At 58.6% G+C, this 15544-nt stretch overlaps 2 protein-coding genes across 3 annotated transcripts in view; one reads left to right on the top strand and one right to left on the bottom strand.

Annotated features, from left to right (window-relative positions):
• The window catches only part of LOC144226118 (uncharacterized), an 18236-nt gene extending 3540 nt beyond the window's left edge, over positions 1–14696 (top strand). The window contains exons 3-4 of one of the 2 annotated variants that reach the window (XM_077757431.1): positions 8746–8925; positions 14542–14696. In XM_077757431.1, the coding sequence (XP_077613557.1) occupies positions 8746–8777 (32 nt within the window). In that variant the 3' untranslated portion in view covers positions 8778–8925; positions 14542–14696. Of the gene's footprint in view, positions 1–1077; positions 1160–8745; positions 8926–14541 lie in introns of those variants that run through there. The other variant, XM_077757423.1, reaches the window with a different exon arrangement.
• Positions 1–15544, bottom strand: part of HDAC4 (histone deacetylase 4) — a 278417-nt gene that overhangs the window by 127781 nt on the left and 135092 nt on the right. Inside the window, 1 exon segment of the mRNA XM_077757417.1 lies at positions 12728–12799. Within this exon segment, the coding sequence (XP_077613543.1) occupies positions 12728–12799 (72 nt within the window).

Genomic DNA, 15544 nt, shown 5'->3' with positions numbered 1-15544 from the left:
GGCTCTCCGGGGGAGGGGGGGGCCCACGGGGACGGTGCCGGGGAGGAAGGCTTTCAGGAGCCAGTCCCCGCATTTCAAACCAAACCAAACACGCTTTGGTTACGTAAGTCTTCCACGGAACACGGGACCAGGGAGACTATGGCGGCCACGCGTGCCTCCAGCTTCAACAATTACCAGTATCTGCCATTTTGTTTCCTCTATTAATATCCATTTTTTCGTAATCCCATGGAGTAAAATATCTCAACTTCACAGATGGAAAGCAGGTGAGTCACATCCTTTCTAAAGGCAGATTTTTCTCATTAAGATTATGAAATTTTAGAGATAAGGACGTTCGCAGGGAGTTGCAAGGGCAGCACCGCCAGGGCCTGGGCCCCGCGACCAGGCCCGCCGGCCGCTGGTGGCGCGTGCACGAGCGCCAGCCACGCAAGCACTCCACCTGAAGAACAGCTGGTCCCACATCCGTCGATGCCGTCAAGGCTTGCCTGCAACATATCACAGGCTTCAAAATCTCGTTTCTAGTTTTTCAAAAACCCCTAGCACATGACCAGCCAAAAGTCCGGGGGTATCACGGACCCTGCAGAAACAACCCTTTCCGTAACATCACCGAAACGGTGTTTTCTTCAGAGTCATAAACTGTATCTGCGATGCAGACAGCCTCACTCAAAAACGTGTTCCAGGCCTGACTCCACAGAACATAAAACTGCTTAAATCACACAGGCCGTCGTCTGATGGGGGGAGGGGGCCTCTGACGACCCCTCCTATGCAAGGCATTAGGGGATACCACTTTGCCGTGCAGAATTCTAGCTCAGAAGCACATGCAACTAACCTCTCACTTTGATCTTCCTGGCCCTCACGACAGCCCGCGATGTTATTTTAAAGGAATCTTGTGCACAGATTCCTGTGTGCTGGCTGCACCAGCCCGGGCTCTCTCTGGAGGGAGCAAAGCCATCTGTACTCCTGCTCTGTGATTTAGCGATGAAGCAAGTGTTAGATTTTCCCTCACTCCCTATTTCAGAACGATCCTGAAAGCTCTTTAGAAAACCCTTTTAATGTTTCTAATTTTTCTGTATCCTGCAGGAAGAAAAACGGCTTTTTGGAAATATTTGCAAGCTCAAATTGAGCAAGAGCTGTAAATAAAAACCTGGCACGCACTCGGGAACTTGGCTTTCAAGAAGTGCGCAAATGTACTTCCGGGAAGCTATAAATAGAAGCAGGCGTCGCCCCGTGCAGAAATGGTGAGCCGTCCTGTAAGTTCTCATTTGTAAGTGCGGCTATCAGAGGCAAACGTGACTTCCAGAAGGAAGTGGTCGACAGAATGCTCCTTCTCAAAGTTCGCCACCACACGTTTATAGCAAGGTGTGCTGGGCGAGCCCGTAAGCCCACCCACCCTTCACAGCGCGACGGCAGGAAGCTGGAAATGGCACGGGTTTAGGTACAGCACTAGCCACAGTGCTTTCCTGCAGGACCCCTCCCTCCTCCCTGCTCCCGGAAGTGCTCCCAGGAGTGACCGGCTGTGACGGACGGGAAGACCCAGGCTGCACAGGGGTTAGCGGCTTGCCCAGGTCACTGGGCCCGTCAGTGTGGACACCTGGATTTAAACCCGCCATCCCGCCTCCCTTACCTGCCCCACACCCTGGGCCTTGGCTGGGCTCACACTGGCGCCGATCGCAAGTTCTTCTCTGGAAGCCATTTTGATTATCCTAAATTCAGCGGATAAAAATACACCCTTTGAAAATTAAAAATACTTCCAGTGGTCGAGCAAGGCCACAAATCTCTACGATTGTCACTGCCATTTCGGTTACGTAAGGTCAAGTTTACATAACTTGAACAAGAATGCATTTCAGAATTTCCTTCCTAGCAACCTCCAAACGTTTGCTTATGTATTTCACCTAACAGCTGGGCCGCAGCAGGGCCAGTATTACCTAATACTGACAGTTGAAATATTTAAAAATAGAAGGTGTTTCTTCCACTCGGCAGAAGGAGAGGAGGGCAGTGGAGGGGCCGCGCTTCTCCGGGCAAGCCAGCCCCGTCCAGCAGGAACCCTCCCCGAACTCTCTGGAAACGGAGGTGCCCGCCCCGCCCCAAATATCCAGCAAGGAATGCAGCATCTTTCCAGAGTCTGTGGTCATGGGCGGCTGGGAACGTGGGACTTTAGTGTGTGCTGGGGCAAGGGAAGAGCGGGGGTTAAGGCTCAGACGTGCGCGTCCAGAAGAAACACCTGGACGCGTGTTAGACATTCAGCCCCTTACTGGACGCGGAACCTGGGTTCTGATGGGCAGCGGCTGCTTGCCGTCCTCATGGGAGAATTAAAGTCCCAGCAGCAGGAGGTGCCCAGGCAGCTGAAGGGGGACAGGTGGGGACAGCTCCCCGCCGCGGTCACTGCCGCCATTATTGCTACAAGTGTCAGCGATCCGCACTCAAGGCCACGAGCAAGCCTGCTTCTCCCGTGCGGACACACACAGGCTCTCGGCGCAGGACACGAGCCCCTGAGAAGTGGGGACACCCCACCAAGTGTGATTTGGTAGAAAATGCACTGGTAACTCTGAGCCAACACCGTCTACTAAAAAAGGAGAAACGATGTCCACTACAGAGACACTACCTGGAGATCGGCTCTTAGGAGGGTTCATTTCCATACGTCTTCGCCAACACGTCCCGGAGTGGGGTCCTGGGGCTCAGCGCCCCCCACGCTGGGGCTTCTCAACATCCCCAACGGGGCACAACTTTTCCACAACCAGACCTCATCTCCCCCTGAAATTCATGGCATCCCACCATCTGCGTGCTCAGAGCCCAAACCCTGCGGTCATTCACGCCTCTTCCGCGTCCCTCACGGCATGCCTGCACCCGTGTAATCCCGTCTACTTCTAGTATTTCTAGAATCTGAGTGATGTTCACCATGCCCGCTGTCTCCACCCTGCTGGGGCCAGGCTCCCTGTCCCTTGCCCTTGCCCGGGGTGACCACCACCCTCCTCTGCTCACAACCCAAGAGCTCTCCACTCAGTCGCGGGCCAAGCCCTGCCTCGCAGGATGGCTGCAAGCCCCCGCCCCCGCCCTCAGCTCTCTCGTGCACCACGCCCCTTCTCTCCTGCCTCCTCACTGCCCCACGCACTCCCCTCCGGCCTCTGGACCGGCCGCTCTCCCCACCCGAGAGTCCCGACGAGCTCCTCCTGCCCCGTACGTGAGGTTCCGCACCCCTGCACTCCTGCCCTGCCTCCTGAGCATGTCGGCTGCCCTTCCCCCAGGACATCCTGAGCTCTGCAAACACGGCTCTTTGTTTCGTCCGCAAACACACGGATCCTGAGCACCAAAGGCCTGGCAGCCGGAGGGCCCGGTCACTACGAACGGGTGCGTGAATGGGGAGCCCCAGGCCCGTGTGATGAGCCTTCCCGGGCCACGTTCTTTAACGCTGTGGACCCCACGCCACAGGAGTGCCGTCTCCCTCCACCGCCCCTCCCTCCGCCACCCGGCTACTTCTAGCGTAACTCTGTGCCCGAGCGGAAGCAGCACGCACACCCGCAACCCAGTGCCCGCACCTGGAGAGAGAACCTGAGCGGAAGCAGTGGCCTCGACAAAATTCACGGGCTTAGGATTTCTAAACACAATGCATTAAGTTAGAAATCAATAACAGGAAGATGACTTGAAAAACCTCATACCTTCAGATGAAAAACACTTTTAAACAACTCATTTTTTTTTTCAAGGAAAACAAAACTGTCAAACAAAATTTAAAGAGGCCACAAATTCAATACCTCGCGTTAGAACTCCCCCCAAGCACCTGTGTCCACGAGAAGCCCGTAACCGTGAGCACTCGCATCACAAGGAATGAGGGTAAAAATCAGCGCCAACGTCTGGGTAATAACCGCCCCCAAAAAGCAAAATAGGGGTAAGAGCAGAACTAATGAAACAAGAAATAACCGCACAAGGGCCCAGCGGGGCAGAGGCGGGGGCTCTGAAGGACAGGAAAGGCCACGCCGACACGACACAGTGTGCTCCACTCCCACCACCACCCCTGCACGGCCCTGCGCCCCTCGTGGAAATGTCTAGGCTCCCGCCACCTGCAGAGCTGCCCAGGAGGGGGTCGGCTGGGAGAGCTGGAGCTGGGCAGCCACGCAGACGCCGCACCTCGGTGGTCCCGCCCCAAGGGCGCCTGCCCGCTGCCCGGGCCGGAGGCGAGGAGGGTCTGGGTTTGGGTCTACAGCGCACTGGGCAGTGCTCGCTGCCGGAAGGCTCCAGAGATGGGGCTTCTCCGAAGCGGGCGGCGGAGGCGTGACCCCGGACAGGGAGTCCTGTCTTGATCGGACAGTAACCACAGAACGTGGGCCACCTCCTGGCTGAGGCACCAGACGACGTCTATGAAGAAGGGTCCACGGACGCTCTGGGCACATCCCCCTCCCACCGCATGGCCCTGACAGGGAGGACACAAAGCTGGTAAGACAAGAGACACCGATGTCAGACACGTCGGTCGGTCCCGGGAACAGGTCTTCGGTTGGTGGCCCTTCTGCTCACAAGCCAGAGGGGAGCCAGCACTGGGAGAGCCCTTCCTCCCACCGAATGAGCACTTTCTAACATCTCCCGAGGACACTCAGGGCGGTTCTCCATGCTCTGCATCAGCACAGATCTGAGGGTCCCTGTGCTGCCACCGCGTCCGGGCTTGTATGGACGTGCGGCTGGCATCGGGCACAGGGACACGTGTCTCAGATGCCCACGCCCGGCTACACCGTAACCAGTAACGCTGGCTTTCTTCCGGCTCCTGATCCTCCCGCAGGCCACACGGCAACTTCCTGGTGACTCCGCATGTAGGTCTCCGGGGACAGCAACATACAGGATTTCAGGGGCAGGAGCAGCTCGTGATAAACATCGATAACCCAAGAAATCTCACTTCCACCCCGGACAGGAAAGACCCTTACATTCGTCCCTCAGGCTTGGAGGACACGACAGAGCCCAGCCGGGAGAGCAGAGTGGCCTCGCCTGGGGCGGGGGGGTGGGGGTGGGGAGATGAGCCAGCCCTGGAGCGGCACTGGAGACACACGAGGTGGCACTTCTGGTTACGGATGGCAGACCAGACACCGTGGGTGGATGCTCCCTGGCCCCAAAGGCCCCACTAAAACAGTGTGGGCTGCTTTAAAACAAAACCACGTGCACAAATGAGACAAAATGCAAACAGGACAGAGAACACAGTTCTCAGTCACTCAGGACATGGGTGAGGGGCGCCTCAGGACTCTTCGTTTTGGCTCAGGTCATGATCTCATGGCTCATGAGACTGAGCCCCACATTGGGCTCTGCGCTGAGTGTGAAGCTTACTCGGGATTCTCTCTCTCTTCTCTCTCTCTGCTTGTCCTATCTTTCTCTCAAAATAAACTTTAAAAATTAAATGATTAAAAATTAAATAACACATAATATTAAATAAAATTAAACAATTAAGTAATAAGTTAAATAAAAATTAAATGAAATTAAACTTTAGTAATAAAGAAAAAGAGAAAGAACATGGGTGAATAATGGGTACCTGCCTTATCGGATATAAGAAACCAAATCCTACCCCTACGACGGTGGGAAAGGAGGGTCTGCTCTTTGCCGCCAAGCCTCTCGGCACTCAGCGGCTGTGGCCCCGGAACGGACAGCCCAGGAGACAGAGCATCGGTCCCGGGAGCGCTCGTGCTCACCCCACAGCTGGATGGGAGGGCGAGGACCCCTGCCTGAGAAGGCTCGAGAACATGGAAACGGCTAACTACCCCAGGATTGGGCAGCTGAGCCCACACTGTCCCGGTGAGGCCTGCAGGGCCGAAGATGTGCACCCGCAGGGCATGGGGTCCCCAGCCACCAGCACCGCCCACACCCCGAAGGGCCCCCTTCTCCCAAAGATGAGCAGACAGTGGGGGTGCCAGACGGGCAGGAAAACTGTCACCTGCAAGGCAGGGCCCAGACAGACAGAAANGCGCCGCGGGGGGGGGGGGGGGGGGGGGGCAGAAGGAGGCAGTGCTGTCCTAGACAGAAGGACAGACACACCATCCAGGTGCCGGATGGCCATGGGGACAGAGGGCAAGGCTTGGGAAGGGGGGGCACGCCTCAGTATCTGGAGGTAAAACGGTTCGCAAAACCCAGGTGCACAAGCCAGACAGATCACATGGTCACTCTGAGGGCAAATGTCATTTCGTAAGTGTGCCAGGGTCACCCCCGCGCAGGTGAGGCACCGGGGCTGTGGGTGAGAGGAAAGGGCGGCCTCCCGGTCCGCGTGGCCTCAGTCTCGCCACAGGCTCCGTCCTGGAGGACAGCAGTGCGCCAGGGGAGGGGGGCTGCTGCCTGCCCGGGGTCACGCCCGGGTGTGACGGGCTCGGCCCTCAGCACCTCATGCCCCATCCCCGTCTCCAGAGCTGGCAGCCACTCACACGTGTGTGCCGAGAGCCCGGATCCGGGGAGGCGTGAGGGCACACAGGGGAGCACAGGGAAGGAGGGGAGAGTAGGAGAGAAGGAAGAAGGGCCATGGAGAAGGGGCCAGGGGGTGAGGGACGGACAGCAGGGACTGTCTGCCTCTCTCCTGGGCGTTCGGAGCCGGAGGGGCAGGCCTGCGTGCCACGCCCCGGGATGAGCCCAGGGGATCCGCCCGGCTGCGGGCTCCAATGCTGCTCGGCTCCCGGGCCCCGTGCGCCGTCACTCAGGGAGGCCAGTGTCCGTGAGTGACGTCCGAACTACGGGGGACAGAAAGCAGACACGAGAGAGGGAGGCCTGTCTTTTCTCTGGAAACACTGTCCTGGGGCACAAAAGCACAACATCCCAAACTTTATGCCACAAAGCACCATCCTTGGAAATGATCCATCTCCTCTTGTGTAAATTGCACCCAAAAGCGAACTCATCAGACTCCTGAGGAGACAGCAGCGCCGCTGGAATCTTGGGAGGCGTCTGGGAGGAAGCAGCCGGCACCTGGTCTGCGTTCCGAAGCAGCCTCGGTCCCTCCTGTCCCCAGGGCAGCAGGATGGCCCACGGGAGCACCTCCTCGGCCCGTGTTTCTGAGGGTCAGCACGGCCACGCTCTTCACTCCAGACTCGGCTCCTGGGGTTCCTGTGAAAAGGACCCGAGCCCTCGGGGGACCCGCACAGCTGAGGGCATGGAGACGGGCGTCCCCCTCTGGGGGCCCAGACCCAGTCACCAGGCTGGCATCCGAGACACGTGCACTGAGCAGGTCTGGGCACCTGCCGTAGGAAAAACCAGACGTGGCTTGAACCTTCCATGACAAAGTTCAAGGAAAAGCCCACGTGGACTTGAACCCTCACAAGACACTTTCTTACCGTAATTCAAAGCATTTTTAGGTTAGGTTCCCTGCACGGGCTGGTTTTGCTTCATTTTAAACCAAAGTCCCAGGGGTGTGATCACAAAGGNTGGAGATGGGAGTGTCCGGGGCAGAAGACGGCAGGGGCCACACGGAGTGTCTCCCGTGTCCCGCACGCAGTGCCAGAGATGCCCGCCACGCGTCCCTGTCCCCGACGCCTCTGCCAGGCCCAGCGGTCATGTGACGCCAGAGGGCGAGCCACCCACTGGAGGCCACGCGACCCCCGGAGCCTGACCCTGCCTTCGCTTCCTTCGATCCAGAGTCGGAAAAGGGAGCACAGGCATGGGGCAGGGACGGGAGTGCAGCCCGGACGCGGATTGTCCGCAGGAGGACCCGAGCCCGGGGAAAGGGGTGGGGGAAGTCAGGCCGCTCTGACCACTCACAGGGGGATGGGCTGCGAGCCCAGAATGGACCTGGGAGGGCGGGTGGGGACGGGCAGGCCTTGGAAGTAATGCCTTTTCACAGTTCGGATGGGTACCGAGCTTCACCCGCAGAGGGAAAGGCGCACCCTGAGGCCCCCTGAGCACCGCCTCGGGATCAGGCAGCGACCCAGCAGCACGCGGCAGCCTGGCGCCCTGTTGCGTGGAGCTGCTCCAGGCCGTCAGGTCTCCTGCGCCCTAAGGTCACCCCACAGCACGTCCAGACCGCTCGGGGCGCACACCACGCACAGACGGCATGCAGCCTCCTTGGAAAAAACCGCAGTTACACTCAGGCCTTGAGCTCACGTGGCCCCGGAACCCTGAGTCCAGGCTGACTCGCGGCTGCCCACACGGGCCCTCGGGTGAGCCTGCACCCGGAGGTGGAGGACGCGGCATTTACTGACGCTGAGCAAACCACGGGGACTTTTGTTCTGCTCGGATTTTCAAACTGCAGAATTTTATTTTGACATCTTTATGTTCTGGGCTTCACGTTTCCTCCCAAGTGGAAGGCAAAGCAGCAAGCAGGGGCGGGGGGCACAGGAGGCCCCTGGGACGCAGAGCGGATGCGTGCTGCGTGCCCCACGTGCCCTGTGCCTGCGCGCGCCCACCTACAGCAGAGGGCAGCCCGTCTTCGGCCACGATGGAGGGCGTGGTGGGGGGCACCACCTCCGGCCCCAGGGTCCCCAGGGCGCCAGAACCAGGAGATCAAAGAGCACGACCTCCAACCCGCCACCCCTCCTGGTGCTCAGGCAGGAGCCTCGCAAGACGGCACAGTCCTTGGTCGCGCCCCGTCACAAACCCAAAACCCCGGCTTCGCTTTACAAACGCTCAAAGGAGCATCACGTGAGAAGTATCGCAGCGCAGGCGCGGCTCCCAAGGGATCTACTGGTGGCAGTGACTCCTCGGCCCAGGTGCCGATCAGGGAGGTTTTCTGGCACCTCCCCAGGGTCCCACGGGGTCACATAGGACTCATCTATGCGTTTGCCTCACGAGCTGTGTTTCCTCTCACAGAAACAAGACGATGGCACCGCCAACATGCCTAGAAGGCCCCGGAAGCTTCTCGCTCTGCCCAGCCTCTGACAGCCCCTGCTCCAAACTTCCGTAACCCCTCTGACAGCGTGCCGGACCATCGCCCTTACGATGTGGGAATCCAGGTGTAAAGTTGACCCCCCCCTTTATGTCTTAATTTGGGTAAGTTCTCAAGAGTGTCTGTGGTTTCTTCAAGAGGCCAGGGTCTCACCTGTCGGGTGGCCTTCGTAAGGAAACTTCCTAACTGACCCGCGTGCCCATCTTAGGGGTGCCGGTGCCTGCGTCCCGCGCCCGGGGAGCCTCCCGTGCCTGTGTCCCGTACCTGGGGAGCCCTCAGGGCCCCCCGTGCCTGCGGCAGCCTCTCTCCAGGGCACCTGAGCACAGGAGGTCCTGCCCCATCACGCACACACTGGGGGCCCAGCGGGGCGCTTGGCTGCCGTGAAGAGCACGTGCCGACGGACGGCAGCCCCGCGGACGCCGTCAGCGTAACGGCCACGCCCCCGACGGGCGTCTCGCTCCTACTCCGGCCTGGCTTTCCTCCACTCCGCTCCCAGATGCCCGAGGCCTCTCCGCGACCCCGAGCACTCAGCCAGGGCCGGCGAGCGTCCGCGCTGCGCGGCACCAAGTGAGGCCCCCTCCCGTGGAAGCCAACACCCAGCGGGTTCGGTACCCTGTGTCTCTTCCACGGTGAGCTTGTTTTCATACCACGGGGAGAAGTCTGTTCCTTCAAGACAGTGACAAGGATTCAAAACTGAGTGACTTCAACGTCTTCCACGTCACTATGCCCCAAGCACCTGCCGCAGGCGGGTGTGCGATCCTGGGCCCTCCCGCTCCCCAAGATGCCCACTCTCCCCTTCTCTGTCCTCCATCTCTCTCACCCCTCCCCACCCAACGGAGCTGACGGCATGGCTTCCTCAGGACCCTGCCAGGCTGTCCCGGCTGTGACCCAGGTCTTCGCCCAGAAAGGAAAATGACAGTTTCCGGAAAGCCGGAGGCATAGCGGCGTCTGTAACTGCCTTTCCGCTTCACAAACAGAAACACGAAGCTCACCTGGAGTAACCGTAACAGAGGACCTGTTATATCTGAGGGGGGGGGCAAGTGGCTGTGTGGTTTCTTTACTGTTACAACTACTTCAAAATTACAATTCTATTTTTTCAAGCTTATTTATTTATTTAGAGAGAGCATGCAGGCACAAGCAAGGAGGGAACAGAGGGAGAGAGGGAGCGCCAGAGAGAGAATCCCAAGCAGGCTCGAGCTGTCATCATGGAACTCGATGTGGGGCTCAAACTCACGAGCCCTGAGATCATGACCTGAGTCGAAATCAAGAGTCAGACACTTGACCAACTGAGCCACTCAGGTGCCCCCACAATTCACAATTTTAAAAACAAGGAAAAACAGAAAGAAGGAAAGGCCTGTTTACATGTAGGAAGTTATGGGGGGGGGGTTAAGAAAGCAGAATTAACCCAAACGAAACAGAATTCTGGCGTTTTCCTTCTACAACGGACTCGTCTGCCATGAGATGTCATCGTGTGAGTTACTGTCTCGATCCGAGGTGCCACATAAGAGGGGACCAGGGCTTCTCCGCTTGAAATAAGACTTTATAAGGACTGTTTAAAGAGAAGCACGATCAGAAAAAACCCGTGTTGACAATGCCACCATTCCCAACCGACCAGGAGGTGGGAGGTCACCATGAGGAAGCCATCAGAGCCCTTCCCTGCCCGGCGTACAAGCCACGGCGTCACGGAGCGCGCTCCCTGGTGGACGCCGGACTCATTCCGGCACAGAGCGAAACACAGCACTCGCGCTCACACTGACACGTGTCAAAAGAGGCCTTAGGTTAAACTTAATTGCAGAAAATCAGGCAGGGCAGGCGGGGACGGGCAGGAAAGTAGTGAACATCGTTCTACCCCTGCATCACAACCACATGGCTGTAAGAAGTTTTCATGTTAACTTTCTAATCCTTCTATGACCCAAATCAACATCTTCTTTAATTTTTTTTTTTTGAGACAGAGAGAGAGAGACAGAGCATGAGTGGAGGAGGGGCAGAGAGGGAGGGAGACAAAATCTGAAGCAGCTCCAGGCTCCAAGCTGTCAGCACAGAACCAATGCAATGCGGGGCTCAAACCCACAAACCGTGAGATCATGACCTGAGCCGAAGTCGGATGCTTAACTGACTGAGCCATCCAGGTGCCCCCGAATCAACATCTTCTTGTGCAGTGTACTTGACCGTGGGCTGGACTGGCTGAGCGTGGAGCCGCAAGGAAGGCCCTTCACAGTGGCTTCCACGGCGCCTCAGCAACGTCATGCCCCTAGCACCATGCGCGCCCCCTTCCTTGCCAGCAGCTCACGGGCATGGCTTCCCCACCGCAAACGCTGACTGCCAGTGACATGCACACAAAACACAAAGCCACCAGGAAGTGCGACATTATCCACCTCTGCCCACTGGGGCCGTGGGTCCCAGAAGGGGAGATGACCTGCTTCAGTTCCCTAGGGGCACCCTCCCCAAGACACCTTCCTCAAGGTGGGCGGTGCCCCACAAAGGGGGGGGAGGGGGGAAGGGCCCACAGGGACGTTCCCGGGACCCGGGACCCGCTCTGTCACAGCTACGCACGGGATGTGAAGAGACGACATCTGTCCAAGAACTACTAAGAATCAGACACATACATTCGATCCTTCTAGGAATCCTGCAGAGAAGGCATTTGTATCCCCAACTAAGAGATGAGCAAACAAAGCAGAAACTCAGCCACCGGCCAGTGGGTGGCGGGATCCCGGAGCCCCTCAGCCCAAACGCGAAACCCACGGGCTGTCTTACACTCAGCGGAGTCCCACCTCGGTCTCGACAGACAGGGTGTTCTTCCCAAGCCGGAAAATCCACCACCGCTTTGTGGCGCACTTGGAAACGACACATACTTACCCCCTTCTCACGTGCGCCAGGCTATGTGGAGAGTCCCCTCTGCCCCAGCCCTCGGTGAGCACTGGGGACCTGTCTTAAAATGCCTTGCTGCACTGGGCTCCACGTTTAAACAAGAACAACACTGGCAAAGCGAGCTGAAGACCGAGTGAGAGTCAGCATGGTTTACTCTACGTGGACGGAAACCAGAGCCTCTCCTGTGCCCTCTGCAGAGCCCCCACCCGCCACTGTGCGGGGTCACAAGTCAAGGAGGGGATGGGGACGAAGGAGCAGAAGCTGGGGTGGCCGTGAGCATCCCGGCGGGCGGCTGGGTGAGCGCCAGCCCCAGGGGCATGGAGCACCGTCCGGGAGCACCACCGAGCAGCACCAGGGGCCTGTGTTTGGGGCAATGCGAAGAAGGGCCCTTGGTTGACCCACAGTCCTGTGNCCTGGAGCTGAAGTCCTGGAGGATGCTGGAAGGGGGGAGGGGTTTCAGAGAGAGAAAAAGACTGGAAAAAATGTTTCCATGGCCATCTAGGTTTGGAAAATATTGCTTAAGGCATAATATTTGGAAATCTCATATATGGAATGAAAGACTCATAATCACAGCTGTGGGTCTTCAGTTAATAAAAGAAGGAAGAGGCGCTTAGGGGACAGTGTCACCGAGCGGTGTCAGCGAGGGGAAGCCCGGAAGGTGGGCGAGGCGGGCCCGGCCCGCGGTTCCTGCGGCGCCCAGCAGCCCCACCACGCCGGGCGCGGGCTCACAGCCCCAGCTCTGGCTCAGAGCTCTTTCCCACAGGCCCCCCTCCCACGGTCTGGACATGGGGTTCCATCTAAGAGAAGCAGGGGGCACCCCTGAGAACATGCCCTCCGGAGCTCAGGATGGAAAAGATACGCTTCTTTGCTGCTTCAGTAGCATCAAGGCAGTGCCACTCCGCCTCTACGACGGGCAGCCTACCTCAGCCCAGGGAAAGAGCGCAGGGGTGCACGGATCCGTTCCCACCCTGCTCCCCCAGCCCCCCAGGGGTGGAGCCTCCGATCGCCCCCTCGGCGGAGCCCGGGGTGCCGACTTACCCGTGCTGGGCATGTGGCTCACGCGGGCAGGGTTTAGCAGCTCCACGGGCTGGTCTCGGCCAGAAAGTCCATCTGGGGGACAGAGAAAGCATTTGGCTTCAGAAACTGCTCGCGTTTCCATGAAAATACTTCACACCCAGAGTGTGCGAGGGGGCTCCTCACACACAACGGAAAGGCAAGTGTCCTTCTTGTTCTTAAAGGAGAACAGTTTTAACTCCATCACAGGTTATTTTTATTTGCCGAGTCAGAAACCGAGGGACCCTCTGCAGGAGAACCAGAACAGCCCCCGGGACCGCAGCGGGCGGGCGACAGTTTCCGGCCTGAGGGCGCCTGGGTGGGCGGCTCTGGCCCACCAGGGTTCGCGGCCACCTTCTACTGGCTTGTGCTCCTCATAAGGGCTTTTCCGCAGAGACCACGAGCTCGGAGGTGGCGGAGACGGAAGAGCCGCTTGCCCTCTTCCCAGAGGTTGACAAAGGCCGGGTGTGGACAGAGACACAGCCCCGGGGGCCCTCGAGGACACCGAGGCGCCCCAACACGCTTTCAGAAAAACGCTTGGCCAGGTGCTCAGGGCGTAAAGGATCGCGTCCTCAAACCCACTTTCGGCCGGAATTCGGGAACCGTCGCTGCCTCCCGGGCTGCGCGCAGAGACGAGCTGGCTCGCGGCCAGCACCCTAAACCTGGAGCCGCCGCTCTCGGGCTGCCGAGCCTTTCCGTCTCCTCCTGGGTGGGAGCGAGGGAAAACTCTGGCAAAACTTCCAGGAATCACACTGTGGGTTTAAAATTAGCTCCCGACAAGTGGTGCGGAGCGGGCCACGGTGACGGGCGCATCCCGACAGACGCTGACGCGGCGGTCACGGTCACGGCCGGCTGGAGGAGAAGGCGCTGCTGCACAGGGCGGCCGGCTTCCCCGTCACGACCAGACACGGAACGTCCGTCGGACCAACCGCCCTAAGGACACCTGGCTTTTCACCCCCAGCGGGGGACGCCTTCCGGCACCCACGTTCTGTCACCCAGCCGCGCGGGTCTCAGCCAGCGTTCACGCTCCAAGCGCAGACACCCTCAGAGGAGCCCCAGGAAGTGCTCCCAAGGGCTGACGACCCCCAAGCGAGGGAAGACGTGAGGCCTTCGAGGAACGAGCCACGTGTGGGCCCCCCTCCTCCCGGGCCACGGGGAGAGGCCACTGCGGGGCGTTTGGGACACCTCCCGCCCCACCGGCAACTGCTCCCCAACTCGGCAACGTGTCCGCGCAGCGCCTCCGGAGCCAAGACACCCCAGGCTCCCCGAGAAGGGACCAGCAGCCTGCGTCACCCGCACACCTGCACCAGAGCCTCTGCACAAGACCCAAGACCACCCGCCAGCTGAGTGCTGACCCGCTGCCACGCCACGGGGATGCCTTCGCCGCCATTCAGAAGGAGACCCCAGACAGTGACCGAGAAGCACTTTGGAATCTTTTTTCCTAACAGTAAATAAGTGAAACTTATTTTGTTTATAAATGAAATTTTAATTCCATTAATACAAAATTCTGGGGGTGCCTGGGTGGCTCAGTCGGGTAAGTATCCAAATCGTGATTCTGGCTCAGGTCTCAGTCCTACAGTGGTGGCATCAAGCCCTGCACTGGGCTCCATGCTGAGCTTGGAGCCTGTGAGATTCTCTCTCTCTCTCTCTCTCTCTCTCTCTCTCTCTCTGCCTCTCTCCCCTGCTCATACAAAAGAATAAGAAATATAACGTATATAAAACTTTGAATCCCACTGTAAATACTTTCAGAAATGCCAGAAGTCCCCACTGAAAATCCTAATCTAGCTGCGGTTTTCCAGGGGACGCGGTCTGGAGCAAGGTGCTTGGAAAACCATCCCATCCGGGGCTCTGCAACTGGGTGCAGAAGAAGCCCCCACCCTGCAATCCGTGTCCCCCGTGGCAGACCTCACGGCCGCCTCCCCTGTAATAACAAGGAAAAACAAACAGGGAAACAAACTGGGACTGAATAAAAAGGTTCAACCCCTTTCCTGATAGACGTAAAAGAGGCTCTGCTCTATAATGTGGCCAGAAAATTAGGTTTCTTGGACCAGTAAATACAGTACGTGAAAAACCCACACACAGGTGACCTAATGAGAGATGGGGAGGGAAGAGGGGTGAGGGCTGCAGCCAGGCATGGAGGGGAGGGAGGGCGAGGAGGGGAGGGGAGAAGGGGGGAGAGGGAGGGAGCAAACCAATTGGCTGGACCACGTCTCCCAACCCGTGAACAGGGACCATCACTTCATTTCATTTCTCTCAAAGGTGTTTTAGAATTTGGGGCGCAGAGTGCCGGGAAACTTGAGGCTTATCCCTAGGTATTTGGCATGTTACGTACGATACCGCGAAAGCGTTTCGAATTTCAGCATCTGCTTGCTGGGATCCAGAGATGCGACGGCTCACAACACACTGGTTTGCACCCAGCATCTTGCTAATAAACTCACGGTCCCTGCGACCTGATCCTGGATGGCGGTTCGTTTTCCACGTGCAGGATCACGTGGCCTGGGGCAGGGACAGGGACAGTCTGTTTTTCCTTTTCTTTCTCTTTCTTGCCTCATCCTGGTGGCTGGGACGGACGGTGCGTCTGTACAGAACACCGAGACCGCCCGGTCCTTCCTCCCTGTTGCCCTGTGCGCCCACCCCCCCCCCCCCCCCCCCGGACCCAGGGGCTCGCAGCAGCCGCAGCAGCGACGCAGAAACGAAAGCTGAATGCCCTCGGAACATGGAAGGCGGGGTAAGTGCACCCCGAAACTGCTCAGCGGGGCGGGCTGGGTGCCGGCGGGAAGCCGGGGGAGCCGGGCAGCGCAC

This window comes from Crocuta crocuta, unplaced genomic scaffold (assembly GCF_008692635.1).
Source record: "Crocuta crocuta isolate KB4526 unplaced genomic scaffold, BGI_CrCroc_1.0 scaffold290, whole genome shotgun sequence".
Taxonomy (NCBI): Eukaryota; Metazoa; Chordata; class Mammalia; order Carnivora; family Hyaenidae; genus Crocuta; species Crocuta crocuta.
Note: the sequence above shows the minus strand (reverse complement) of the source record. Positions and strands in the feature narration are given on the sequence as shown.